This window comes from Thamnophis sirtalis, unplaced genomic scaffold, assembly GCF_051295495.1.
Source record: "Thamnophis sirtalis isolate CommonGarterSnake01/CBP01778 unplaced genomic scaffold, rThaSir2_p1.2 scaffold_3, whole genome shotgun sequence".
Lineage (NCBI taxonomy): Eukaryota > Metazoa > Chordata > Lepidosauria > Squamata > Natricidae > Thamnophis > Thamnophis sirtalis.
Genome location: NW_028261383.1, coordinates 38395687 through 38410601, shown reverse-complemented (window position 1 = coordinate 38410601; position 14915 = coordinate 38395687). Strand labels below are relative to the sequence as shown.

The following is a 14915-nucleotide window of genomic DNA, read 5'->3' as shown; positions in this document are numbered from 1 at the left end:
ATCACCAGCTGGAAACACTTTCTCTTTCCCTATCCTTCTGTTTTGGAGACGCCCTGACTTCGTCAGCATTGACTGAATTTCTTGTTGCTAGCTTGAAGAACTCTTGCATCGATCAGGGACTTTGTGATGTCCCTGACGTCAGCAAGACGTATTCTTCCTGTTCACCATCTCTTCAGGAAGGTTTAGATCCGATTGGACCATCCAGCGGCAAAAGTATTGTCTGCGGTCTCGGAGCATCGAGACTGCACATCTGTATCGTTGCAACGTTGGCTCCTCAACATAGCAATTTATCTTAATGTTTATGTTTGCTTTAGAAATTCTTAATAATAGGAAAGATCCTGTAGTTCTTCCTTGGTCTGTTCTGTATTTTTTTTCTCCCTTTCAGGAGGTTCTTCTGCCCTTTGAGGAAGTGGCTGTTTATTTCTCCGAGGAGGAGTGGTCTCAACTGGATCCTGACCAAAAAGCTCTGCATTGGGAAGTCATGCTGGAGAATTATACGAATGTGGCCTCTCTTGGTAAGAGTTTCCTACTCTCCAGGCAGAGAGTTCAGGAAGACATTTTGTAGTTAGATGCCATTAACTAGTTCTTATGAAAACATTTATAAATTGATATCTTCAGAGGGAGAAGGGAAAGTTCTGTTTTTCTAGTGCTCCAAGGAAGGAAATAGGTTTATGGCATTTTGCTTAGATATATCCTATCTAATTTATATTTCTATATAAATATTTTATGACAAAATAATTCCTTGGTTTGAGGTAATGCCAAATTTCATCACACAGATTTCAACTATTTTTGCCCAAATGCTTCCTATCAAGAGTTGCCATTCAGTTTTTTTCACTTAAATGTCTTTTCCAAGATTTTATGCCTCATCCAAAGAGATATTATCATTTCTATACCATGCCAATATTAGGATACAAATATGCAGTATATATTAGAATTTGGCACAATACCTGAAGGCAATCAATATGACTTCTGACAGAGTGATCTTTTTCCCTAACCTTTCTCCCACTTTCATTTCTCTTTCCCTTTGAAGGTGATAATGAGAATTATAATAAAGACTCTGCAGAACCAATCAAAGTGTTCAGAAAAGGAGATGCTATGGAGAAACCTGCAATTCAAACAGATTTCCAAAGGCAGGAGAGAAACCTGTTGAATAATTGGAAAAAGGAAAGCTCATGTCCTTCGACTGTTACTAAGATGCAGGACTTTTCTGATCAACAAGAAAAACTAAAGGAGAAATATACTGAGAAAGGTGTAAGAATCTTGAAAGAGACATTAGATGTAAATGGACCCTGTCCATCACAAGCCAAAGGAGCAGCCAATATGGACAAAGACAGAGAGAAAAAATACAGGTGGATGTTCACACTTTCTCAAGAAAATGGGTTTCTTGAATCACAGAAAAGTTTTCACATTGGAGAGAAGACAAATAAATGCAATGAAAATGGAAGCAAAACTGATAATAAAAGGACCGCCAGAAAAGAGAAGCCGTATAAATGCATGGAGTGTGGAAAGGGCTTTATTCAAAATGGTCACCTTATTACCCATCAAAGGATCCACACAGGGGAAAAGCCATATAAATGCATGGAGTGTGGAAAGGGGTTCAAAACAAGCAGTGAACTTATATCCCATCAAAGGATCCACACAGGGGAGAAGCCATATAAATGCACCGAGTGTGGAAAGGACTTTAGCCAAAACATTAACCTTATTACCCATCAAAGGATCCACACAGGGGAAAAGCCATATAAATGCATGGAGTGTGAGAAGGACTTCAAAAGTAGCAGTAATCTTACACGCCATCAAAGGATCCACACAGGGGAAAAGCCATATAAATGCATGGAATGTGGAAAGGGCTTCAGAACAGCCAGTCAACTTACATACCATCAAAGGGTCCATACAGGCGAGAAGCCATATAAATGTATGGAGTATGGAAAGACCTTCAGAATAAGCAGTAGTCTTACATCCCATCAAAGGATCCACACAGCGGAGAAACCACATAAATGTATGGAGTGTGGAAAGGGCTTCAGAACAAGGATTAAACTTACATCCCATCAAAGGATCCACACAGGGGAGAAGCCATATAAATGCATGGCGTGTGAAAAGGGCTTCAGAACAAGCAGTAAACTTACATCCCATCAAAGGATCCACACAGGGGAGAAGCCATATAAATGCATGGAATGTGGAAAGGGCTTCAGAATAAGCAGGAAACTTACATCCCATCAAAGGTTGCACACAGGGGAGAAGCCATATAAATGCATGGAGTGTGGCAAGAGCTTCAGAATAAGCAGTGGTCTTACATCACATCAAAGGATCCATACAGGGGAGAAGCCATATAAATGCACGGAGTGTGGAAAGGACTTTAGCCAAAATATTAACCTTATTACCCATCAAAGGATCCACACAGGCGAGAAGCCATATAAATGTATGGAGTGTGAAAAGACCTTCAGAATAAGCAGTGGTCTTACATCCCATCAAAGGATCCACACAGGGGAGAAGCCATATAAATGCATGGAGTGTAGAAAGGGCTTCAGCACACCCCATAGTCTTATTTCCCATTACACAATTCATAGACTGGAGAATCCCCAAAACAATGATTAATTTGGATGAGAATGTATGCTAATTATTGATTTAATGGATTCTATGTATGAATTTACAATTTACAGACAGATCTCTGAAAAGGATTTTTAATAATAAAAAAGAAACAATGGGCATGAGCCATTATAATTACTTATACAATTTTTATTGTATCTATATACAGTATATAGGAGTGTCAGACTGGTGGCTCTTGAGCTAGTTGTATCCCGTGCTGGACACGCCCACCCAGCCCCCGTGAATAGGGAAAATGTTGCAATGCGTCACGTACAGCACCAAAAAACTAAAAACAAACTTGGTGCTTCACTGGCTGGTCAAATGACCGGATCTTGTTTGGCCATGAAGATTGAACTGGGTTTTAACTCCATGTGCATATTTAGTCACTTAGATATCTCTTTATACCAGGGTTGTCAAACTCTATTTCATTGAGGGCTGCATCAGAGTTGTGTTTGACCTCAGGGGGCTGGGATGGATGTGGCCAACTGGATGTCAGTTGTGTCAATCGCTGTTGTGGCTTGAGCCTTCTGCCAACAAAAATAGGCTCCTGAGCTCAGTTTTTGGCTGTGATAGCCTACTGAAACCCTCTGCCAGTGAAAATGGAGCTCAGGAGTCTTGCACATGGCCCTTACATGCCCCACTTTTGACTGCGACAGCCTCCTGCAACTCTCTGCCCACGAAAATGGAGCTTGCAAGGGCCATGTTCCTCCTGAACATGTGGCCCTCCTGAGCTCCTTTTTTTCTGGCAAAGGCAACACAGGTCGTTCGTTTGTTATTTGCAGGGTGGATCCATGGGCCAGTTCTAAGCACCCCACAGTCCAGTTCTGGTGTCCTTGCCTTGATTTTCACACCTCTGCTCTATGCTTTTGGTGTCAATATTCAAAGAAACACGCAGTTCTTCGGCTGCCGTCCAAAAGTTGGTGCCTCTTTCTGAACGAATGTTTTTAAAGCAATAGCAGTCGCAATAGCAGTTAGTGTTATATACCGCTTCATAGGGCTTTCAGCCCTCTCTAAGCGGTTTACAGAGACAGCATATCGCCCCCACAGTCGGGGTCCTCATTTTACCCACCTCGGAAGGATGGAAGGCTGAGTCAACCCTGAGCCGGTGAGATTTGAACAGCCGAACTGCAGATAACAGTCAGCTGAAGTGGCTGCAGTACAGCACTCTAACCACTGTGTCACCTCAGCTCTGAAGGGCCTCAGATAGCAATAAAACATCTGAGGGCCTTTATGAAGCTAGAAGTGTCCATGCTCAATAACTTCAATGTGGACAGCTCTAATGGTCATACAGGTGAATAGGGCTGCCCACCTCTTACTGTTTGCTTCACACTCTCTAGTGTGATCTGTGGTCACAGACCAGGGGCCAAAGACATCAAGGCCAACGTTAGTGAAAGGAGGATTTGTGCTGAGTCTATCAGCTGGAAGATGAGCCACATTTTTTCTTTGTAACCTACCATGGAGCTTGCGACAATACACCCAAAGATTACCTTTTTAGCTCCAACTATCCACAAACCAGAGATTCTTAAAGCTTCTTCTATAAATAATCATGTTTGACTTGATGGTGAAAGTGCAGCACAATCAAAGAAGCAATGTGATGATTGCCAGGAGGGTTTTTTCTCTTTTTCTTCCTTAGGGCATACACCTATTCCCAAAAGAACATTTTCATCGAAAAACAGGTCACGTTTTCTCAGGGAGCTCTCTCTAAGGATAAGTCTTTAGTTTAAAATACAGTGAATTTCTTGGGATAGGTTTCAGACTGCACAGTGTGCAGTTTTGCCCATAACAAATCCAATGTGACATTGTGCTTTAATATCTATTGTTTTTAAGTAGGTAACAGCAGCTGTTGTTGTGATAGAAGCATCAGAAAATATACAGAGTTTTTGGCTTTGTATCTCTAAAGCAGGGATATCAAGATCAATTGATTGACGGTCTCATCAGCATTATGGTTGCTCTCAAAGGACCAGTTGCAATGAAGATTATGATGATTCAGTGCCAGGTGAGCATGGTTGGGTAGGCATGGCCGGCTGGACGCTGTTGGGCTCAGCTGACTTGGGATAAGAGAAAGTTTGCAGGAAGCAGTTTCCTCCGAGTTCAACTTCTCTCCTGACAGATCTCTGCAGAAGAAGAGAGAATGGCGGGAGAGCTATGTTCTGTCCCCACTGCACCTTAGTCTGTGTGCAGCTCGACAGGCAGCTAAATCCACCTATCCTCCAATAAAACAGACTGTGTGTGTAGATCTGAATGCTTTATTGAAAGAATAGGATATGGTGAAACTGGGGGAAATAGGGATACATACAATGAGAACAAATACAAGATAGAGAGCATTAAGTTATTGCTAAACATAAGGAATAAATACAAGCTATTTATTTTTTGAAAAACATTTTATTGAACAGTTTTTTTTAAAAAAAAAGACAAAAAGAAAATTTTTTTTCACAATTTCCTTCTCTCGAACATTTCCACCTTGCATCAATTTAAATCTCACCAACGATGCTCTGGGTGGTATGTGGGTTTGTCCTTGGATGACCATGTTCCACAGATTAAGGTGGGTTCTGCCTTCTCCAAATTTTAAGGGAAATGGAGTCTGGCTTCTCAGCAGGCACTTGGGCACTTGGTTTGAGAGTGTGGGGTGATGATTAAATGGGTAGAATCGGCTTCAAACAATTTTCTTGGAGCATGTTTGTCTCTCTTCTTAAGAAGAAGTCTAAATTGGATTTAAATAAATTTAATTAAATATCAATAGTGTGGTTATGTTCCAGTCATGTATTATACTCATGTATTAAACTCTGTAGTTGCTTTAAAATGTATTAACACATGAAGATATTTGGAAGGATTTGGAGGGGGCATATTTCAGGAATTGAGAGCAGGTGCAGGAACAGGGTAGATCTAATCTAAGGAAGAGAAGGATTAGGAATGACATAACAGAAGCCTTTTAATACTGAGGGGCTGCCACGGATAAGAAGAGATCAATCTATTCTCCAAAGAACCAACGACAGCATAAGAAATAATGGAGAAAAACTTATCCAAGAGATACCGGTATAAATCACATAACATCTCAAGAGTTCTTAAAGAACTGGCAGATGTTATCTCAGAACTATTGTAGAATATCTTTAAAAAATCTGGAGCACTGGGGAACTGCCAGAAGATTGGAAAAGGGCCGATGTGGTTCCCACCTTCAAAAAAAGGGGGGAGGCAGACCCAAGGAATTAAGGACCAATCAGTCTAATGCCAATATCTGGGAAGATGCTGCAAATAATAAAAGAAAAAACAGATCTGTGAAAATCTATAAACAAATAAATTTAAAACTAGTAGCTAGCATAGCGAAGGGTTGTTAAAAACATCATGCCAAACCAATCTTATTTCATTCTTTAACAAAGTGACTAAATTAGAAGACCAGCATAATGCTGTGGAAGTAGACTTCAGCAAGGCATTTGACAAAGTAGATCACAACCTGCTTCTTGGTAAACTAGAAAAATGTGGGAGAGTAAGCATCCATCCATCAATCAGAATGCAGCTAAAACGGATCTTGGAGGTCTTGTCCAATCTCAAGCAGGAGATTTTATACCATTACAGAAAAGTGACTGTCCAGTCTCTTCTTAAAAACATCCAGTGATGAAGCAGACGCACCCACCACTTCTGAAGGCAAGCTTTTCCACAGGTTAATTGTACCCATTATTAGGAAGTTTTTCCTTAATTCCAGGTTGCTTTTCTCCTTGTTTAGTTTCCATCGTTTCTTGTCCTGCACTCTGGTGCTTTGCAAAATAAATTGACCCCCCTTCTTATTGTGGCAGCCTCTCAAATACTGGAATGTTGCTATCATGTCCCTCCCAGTCCTTTTTCTCAACACTACTCAAAGCCAAATCCTTCATGTGTTTTAGTCTCCGCCAGTGGTGGGTTTCAAAACAGTTTGGAACCTCTTCTGTAGGTGTGGCCTGCTTTCCAGGTCCACTGGTGGAACCTCTTCTAACCGGTTCAGTAGATTTGACGAACCGGTTCTACCAAATAGGTGCGAACTGGTAGGAACCCACCTCTGGTCTCCGCGCATATAATCATCTTAGTTGCTCTTTTATGCACTTTTTCTAAAGTCTCAACATCTTTTTTTATAATGTGGTGATAAAAACTGGTTGCAGTATTCCAGCTGTGGTCTTACTAAGGCTTTAGAATGTGATACTAATATGTTACATTATTTTGATTCTATGCTTCTGTTTATGCAACCAAAGATTCCATTAGTTTTTTTGGCTGCTGCCACACACTGCTGACTCACCTTTAACTGATCGCCCACTGAAACACCAGGGTCCCTCTCACAGTTATTGTTTTTGAGCCAGGCTTCATCTAATCTGTACTTGTACCTTTGGTTTTTTCTGCCCAGGTGTAAAACCTTGCTTTTCTCCACATTAAATTTCACTTTGTTGCGGTTTGGATGGAGTTGGGAGTTGGGATCCAAGCAAGAAGGTCTTGGAGACTGAATGAAAACTTATTTAGATATGAGAAAAACATTAATGAATGTAAAAAGTTGTTAAAAGAATATTTTGTTTTTAACATGAATAAGGGTACATCTATGGAAATGGTAAGGGATGCAAGTAAGTGTATATGAGAGGAGTTCTGATAAATATGAATAGATTACATAGACGCAAATAGGAGGAAAAGATAATTGAACTTGAAAATGAAATTGGGAAGAGAGAGCAGGAGCTAATCTTAAAACCAGGAGACAAAAAGATCAAAGAAACAATCACATTATTAAAAGAGCAATTTAACATGCTGATGTCAGACCAGTTGACTACCAATTTGTTATATGCAAAACACAACACTTTCTGTAATGCAAATAAATCTGGTAGATGGCTAGCATATTTGATTAGGAAAAAACAAGTCTCATAATATATAGAAATTACATTTTAAAGGGAAGGAAATGTATCAACAAGATGAGATTCAAAAGTTTTTCGTGAATTCTTTATAGGATTGTACACAAATGATAAAATCCAAAGCTTAGATATAGATAGATACCTGGATAAAGAAAAAATACCCATAGTTAAAGACGAGCAGAGGGAAAGACTGAATCAACCAATAACTTCGGGGGAAATTCTCCAGGTAATTTAAACAGCTAAAAGTAGGGAAAGCACCGGGTACAGATGGCTTGACAGCGGCTTACTACAAAAATTTGCAATTAGAAATGGTAGAACCGCTTAAGGAATTATTTAATAAGATCCAAGTGGAAGGGAAGATAATAGCAATAATAGCAATAGCAATAGCAGTAGACTTATATACCGCTTCATAGGCCTTTCAGGCCTCTCTAAGCGGTTTACAGAGAGTCAGCATATTGCCCCCAACAATCTGGGTCCTCATTTTACCCACCTTGGAAGGATGGAAGGCTGAGTCAACCCTGAGCCGGTGAGATTTGAACCGCTGACCTGCTGATCTAGCAGTAGCCTGCAGTGCTGCATTTAACCACTGCGCCACCTTGGCTCTTATGAGGTACCCTCATCTTGGAAGGCAGCCTTTATATCCTTGATACCCAAAGAAGATCAAGATCTTACTCAACCAAAAAATTATAGACCCATATCATTACTCAACATAGATTATAAAATTTTCACTAAAATACTAGCGAATAGGTTAATGTTGGCTATTCAGCAATTAATTCATAATGATCAAACAGGTTTTATTCAAGGGAGACAAATGAGAACTAACGTAAGACTAATTCTCAATACATTAGAATACCTGGGAAAGAACAACCAAATTCCTGATGCACTTATATTTTTAGATACTGAAAAAGCCTTTGATCGAGTGAATTGGCAATTCCTGCTGAAAATATTGCAAAAAATGCAAATAGGAGAGCACTTTTTACAATCAATTAAAACAATATATCAGGAACAAACAGCTCAAATCATAATTAATTGGAGTCTAACAGATTCATTTAAAATTGAGAAAGGTACAAGGCAGGGTTGTCCCTTATCTCCATTATTGTTTATTATAACTTTGGAACTATTGTTGAATAAAATACGGCGTTCAGGGGACTTACAGGGAATCAAGATTAGGCAGCAAGAATATAGAGTACGTGCTTTTGCGGATGATTTGGTTATAACATTAACCCAACCACAGGAATCTAGTAAGGTTTTAATGAATATGATTAATCAATATGGTCAAGTGTCAGGATTTAAAATAAACTTAGGGAAAACAAAGATACTAGCTATAAATATGAACACTAAACAAATGGAAGAACTAGAAGGAATGACAGTATGTGAAATAGTTAAAAAGGTCAAATATTTAGGAGTTTATATCTCAACCTCAAACGGGAAGTTATATAAGTATAATTATGAACCACTATGGCATAGTATACAGACAGAGATGAAAAAATGAGAGAAATTACAGTTATCTTTGCTGGGAAGAATAGCAGCAGTGAAAATGAATATTCTACCTAAATTTTTATTTCTTTTTCAAACGTTACCAATACTTAAAAAAGATGCAAGCCTGCTAGAATGGCAGAAGGGTATTAATAAATTTGTATGGGCAGAGAAGAAGCCGAGAGTAAAACTAAAAATAATGCAAGATGTGCGTGAAAGAGGAGGCTTGAAATTACCCAATTTAAAACTATATTACGATGCAGTAGTTTTATCTGTAATTAGTGACTGGATTAACTTAACAGAAGATAGAATACTTAATATTGAAGGGCATGATTTGGTATATGGTTGGCATGCTTATTTGCTATACAACAAAAAGGTGGATAAGAATTTCAAAAGTCATATTTTAAGGAATGCTCTACTGTGGGTTTGGAAAAAATATCAATATAAACTAACTGATAAGATACCCATGTGGGCTATTCCCAGACACGCAATAGAAAATATGAACATAGTACAAAAACAGGATGTAACTACTTACAGACAGCTTCTTACCCTAGAAAGAGGTGTACTACAACTGAAACCCTTGGATGTATTAAAAGAGGAAAAGGTAATTCAAACATGGTTTCAGTACGGGCAGTTACAGGCTAGATGGAAAATAGATTAAAAAAATTGGCTTTATGCAAGTCGAGGATAAGTTACTTAAACAAATTAGAGATCAAAGTTCAATGCATATAAAGAGATTATATAATGTATTAATAGAAATTGACTCGGAAACAGAACTAGTTAAAGACTGTATGATAAAATGGGCTCAAAATGTTGAAGAACCAATAATGTTGGATACATGGGAAAAGATTTGGGTGAGAAATGTAAAATTTACACAAGCCCAAAACTTGAGAGAAAATTTTTATAAGATGTTTTATAGATGGCATTTAGATCCTTAAAAAATGGCTTCTATGTATCTGAATTTACAACCTAAATGCTGGAGATGTGATTGTGTACATATTTTCATATATGGTGGACTTGCAAAAAGGTTAAAGCATTTTGGATAAAAATATGGTGGATTATGCAAAATGTTCTTAAAAAAAGAATAAAGTTTACCCCTGAGTTATTTTTGTTAGGCATACTTACTGATTGTACAGTTGTAGAGACTGATCTGATATTGCATTTAATAACTGCAACTAGATTGTTGATGGCGCAATACTGGAAGAAGGAAGATTTGCCTACTATTCAAGAATGGACATTGAAAATAACAAACCTAGGCGATCTTGTTAAAGATTTATACCCTGTATTAGTTCTGGGAAGTCGGGGGGGGGGAGGGAGAAGGTTGGGGGAGGGCTTGGGGGGGAGGGGGTGGTGGGAACTAAACATTTTTAAAAGTTTGTTTTTTTCAAAAATGATCAATAAAAAAAAAATTCACTTCGTTGCATGGGACCCATTGTTCAAGCCTGCCAAGATCTTTCAGATCCTGAACAGGTCTTCTGGGGCATTGGCTGCTCCTGCCAGCTTGGTGTCATCTGCAAATTTGAGGAGGAGCATGAGATGAGGCGTATGATGTTCATTTCTTCTTCTTTTCTTCTGTCTACCATTTCAAATCCTTCTCTATGGAGATCAGAGATCCTGAGGGAAGGAAGCAGGGGTGGGTTGCTGCCGGTCCCCGACGGTTCCCACGAACCAGTTGGTGACTGGACCCGGAAGTAAGCCTGCCCCGCCCCCAGCCCTGTATACCCGTCACGGCCAGATGGTATTTTGTCCCTTCTGTCTCCCCGTTGCTCAGAAAAGCAACTTCAGGAACTTCCTTTGCTAGCAGGCAAGTTCTAAGATGCCTGCCGCCACCAAAGGACCTTCCAGGAGTTGCTTTTCTGAGCAACGGGGAGACAGAAGGGACAAAATACCGTCCGTTTTCCCCATGCTCAGAAAAGCAACTACGGGAAGGTCCTTTGGTGGCGGCAGGCATCCTAGAACCTGCCTGCTAGCAAAGGACCTTCCTGAAGTTGCTTTTCTGAGCATAAAGCCGCTTCTGGACATCTATTGCAGTTGCAAGGAGCTGAGGAGAGCACAGAGAAGAGCGTGAAGGTTCTTGGCACTCTGGGAAGCTGCGAAAGCGGCAGGGAGAAGCGCGTGGCTTGGTTTAGACTCCTTGGACGTCACAGCAGCAGACTCAAGCGTGCCGAACTCGGCGTTTTTCACCTGGTTAAAAAGAAGGAGGAGGCTCCACTGAGGCACCGGAGCCCATTCATAGTGGGAGGGATCTCCCTCACATTCCTAGTCTTCCCGGATGGGCTCCGGACCAGCGGAGAAGAAGTGGCGGGGGCTGTCGGGCTGGAAACCCAAGCCCCATTAGCCCCCAAAGCCTCTTCTGGATGTCTATTGCAGTTGCAAGGAGCCGAGGAGAGCGCGGAGAAGGTTCTCAGTGCTTCTGGAAGCCACGAAAACGGCTGGGAGAGGCAAGCGGCTTGGTTTAGCCTCCCTGGATCTTGTAGCAGCAGCAGCCCCAAGTGCGCCGATCTCGGCATTTTTTGCATCGGGGCGTGCTGCAAAAGGGAGTGAGTGAAGACTTTTTACAGATTGCTGGTGGTGGAGGTGTGGGTCCATCGCCCCTGCTCAGCAAAGCAAGTCCGGGGAAGTCCTTTGTGCTGGCTGGAAAAGGTCTTCACTCCCTCCCTCTTGCAGCACGCCCCGATGCGAAAAATGTCGAGATCAGTGCATTTGGGGCTGCTGCTGCTGCGACGTCCAAGGAGGCTAAACCAAGCCGCTCGCCTCTCCCAGCCGCTTTCGCAACTTTCCGAAGCACTGAGAACCTTCTCCGCGCTCTCCTTGGCTCCTCGCAACTGCAATAGACATCCAGAAGAGGCTTTTGGGGCTAATGGGGCTTGGGTTTCCAGCCCGACAGCCCCCGCCGCTTCTTCTCCGCTGGTCCGGAGCCCCTCCAGGAAGACGAGGAACGCGAGGGAGATCCCTCCCCCCACGGATGGGCTCCGGACCAGTGGAGCCTCCTCCTTCTTTTTAACCAGGCAGCTATCAGAGAGAAAAGGGCAGTGCGTCCCCATGTGCTTGTGCAGCAGCCAAAGATTTCCTGGTTAAAGATCTCCTAGTTAAAAAGATCGCCTGTCTAAAAAGAAGATAACTGCCTGGTTAAAAAGAAGGATGAGGCTCCGCTGGTCTGGTACCCATCCGCGGGGAGAGGGATCCCCCTCGTGTTACTCGTCTTCCTGGATGAGCTGGTAAGGGGATAGAAAAGGTTTTTCTCCAGTCCCAGGTTTCAGCTTCCTGGCTTCAGTATCTCTTTCCAGCTTCTTCACCGGCTCAGGGTTGACTCAGCCTTCCATCCTTCCGAGGTGGGTAAAATGAGGACCCAGATTGTTGGGGGCAATATGCTGACTCTCTGTAAACCGCTTAGAGAGGCCTGAAAGGCCTATGAAGTGGTATATAAGTCTACTGCTATTGCTATTGCTATTCTTTTGTTGAGCCTGCAATTAAGGTTCTTTTTTATATCTTAGGAAAGATCACTTGGTTAAAACGAAGGAAGAGCCTCCGCTGGTCCGGAGCCCATCTGCGGGTTGGGAGGGAGGGAGGAAGAGACAGATAGACAGACAGATAGACAGAGAGAGACACACACACACACACACACACACACACACAAGGAGTGAGTGATTGAGTGAGTGAGAGACAGACAGACAGACAGACAGACACACACACACACATATACACACACAGAGTGTGAGAGAGAGAGAGAAAGGGAGGGGAGAGAGATAGAGAGGGAGGGAGAGAGACAGAGAGAGACACACACAGACTGAGGGAGAGACAGACAGACACACACACACACACACACAGAGTGAACAGATGGGGGGGAGGGAAGAGAGACAGCGAGATACAGAGAGACAGACACAGAGAGAGAATGACAGAGAGGCAGAGAGAGAAGGAGGGGGAGAGATACAGATCCACACAGAGGGAAACAGGCAGACAGACAGACACACACACAGAGAGAGATAGAGACAGAAAGAGAAAGAGAGAAAGAGAAAGGAAGAAAGAAAAAAAGAAAAAAAAGAAAAGAAAGTGGGAGAGATAAAAGAAAGAAAGAAAGAAAGAAAGAAAGAAAGAAAGAAAGAAAGAAAGAAAGAAAGAGAACTTATGACCACAATTGAGCCCAAAATTTTGGTTGCTAAGCAAGAGTGTTGTTAAATGAGTTTCATCACATTTTTCAAGTTGGCCACTCCCACCCAGTCACATGGCCGGCAAGCCACTCCCACCCAGTCACATGGCCAGCAAGCCACTCTCACAAAGGAGGCCACACCCACAGAATAGGTTCCAAAAATTTTTGAAACCCACAACTGGAAGGAAATGAGAGGTGGGTTGCTCCTGGTTTGTCCCGGATCGAGCGAACCTGTAGTAGTGGTGGCGGAAGGCTCCGCCCACCCATCCCAACACTTTTGGGCAAGTGCAGAAGTGCACACAAGCACATTCACCCACACGAGCAAACATGTAGTAAAAAAATTGGAAACCCCCCCCCCACACACACACACTGAAGGAAGCTTCCATCAAATCTCCCCCAGGAACTGTTTTTTTGAGTAGGATTTTTCAGGAATATCCAGGTAAGGACAATTCAGGAGTTAATATAAGGTCCTCCTGTTCCCCATAGAAATCCCAACCATTTCATCTCTGTCTTCTATAGAGCAATTCTTCCTACTTTACGAATTATACATTTTAAAATTGTGTCTCCCTCACAAGGAAGAGTAGAAAGAAGTTGACCCTTCCTATTGCAGAGCTGAAATTAAAATTCCTGAATGAAGTTAAAAATTCAGAGCTGAAGTTAAAATTCCAAGTAAAGTAAGAGGAGGAAATTATTTGTATTATGCCTTTCCTTCAGAAAGTCAAGCTAGTATGAATACTACCTTTCATTTTCAGCCCTTGTTTGCGTTTGCTCTTTTTTTTGAGCAACAAAAATTTAAGTGAGATTGCTATTAGGATTTTTTAAAAACGACAGTACTTTAAATACAAAATTCTTCACTAAATTATAATACTGCCCAAAGCAGATTGAGAAGGCTTCCTGGCCTTCTCGAGATCACCCCCTCCTGGCCGTACTTGGGAAATGCACCATCTCTCCTTTTTCCATGAATACCTTCCATGCACAGAAAATCCATCCGAGGCTCCCTCAGCAAAGAGAAAGGAATCGCATGCGCTTCAGCGTTGAGCCGCTCTTGCAGGTTGGGAAGGGAGTGACGTCATTAGGTCTTGCCTTTCTAGGATGCAGGACTCTCTCTCTCTCTTTAACCCTTTAAGCTTCGCAAGCCATTAAAAAGGCTGCAAGGAAGTCTTGAAGAAAGAGGTGGCAAGGGTAGGTGTGTGTGTGTGTGTTACTGTCCTTGTGCGAGCGTGTATACAAGGAAAGGTAGAAGGTTCTCACACTAGAGAAGGAAAGGATATATATTTATATACCAAGTCAATCTTAGGAGAAAGAAAAGGGATCGTCCTTAGCTACCCATTTCGTGGGAATAGCTCCTGCATAGGGGAGAGCGGGAGCTTGTATGGCAAAACAACTTTGAAATGAAGAGATGCAAAAGATGGTTGCCTACATTCTCACTCTGTGCTGGATGACATCAAACTCGGCTTGGAGCCTTTTGCAACTCAATTTGTTTCAGGAAGATAGTCAATCGCGTCATCGTATTGAGCTGTGTGCATTTAATCTTTTATATTTCATAGTAAAAGAGAAATTGGCAACTAGATAAATAAAGCTGGATATTAAAGTTTCTTGACCATGTGGAACAGGGCAAGGATTAATTGCTTTGTCTGCCTCTCCAAGCTAAAACAAAGGAACCAGGATATTGGTACAAGTACTACCTTTTTGGGGGGCAATTGAGTAAGCTGAATGAATGTCTTGTCACAGTATGAGGGGCTGGGCACAGGAAAGAGGTGTATGTGACACAGGAAGGCAATGTACTTTGGGGTGATTGATATGCTGGCTAAAGTCTGTAAACAACTGCCTGTCGGGGTTCAGATTTTGCTTGA

At 41.8% G+C, this 14915-nt stretch overlaps 1 protein-coding gene across 1 annotated transcript in view; it reads left to right on the top strand.

Annotated features, from left to right (window-relative positions):
- The window catches only part of LOC148047943 (uncharacterized), a 65882-nt gene that overhangs the window by 42608 nt on the left and 8359 nt on the right, over positions 1-14915 (top strand). The window contains 1 exon segment of the mRNA XM_087708204.1: positions 1480-2561. Within this exon segment, the coding sequence (XP_087564330.1) occupies positions 1480-2561 (1082 nt within the window).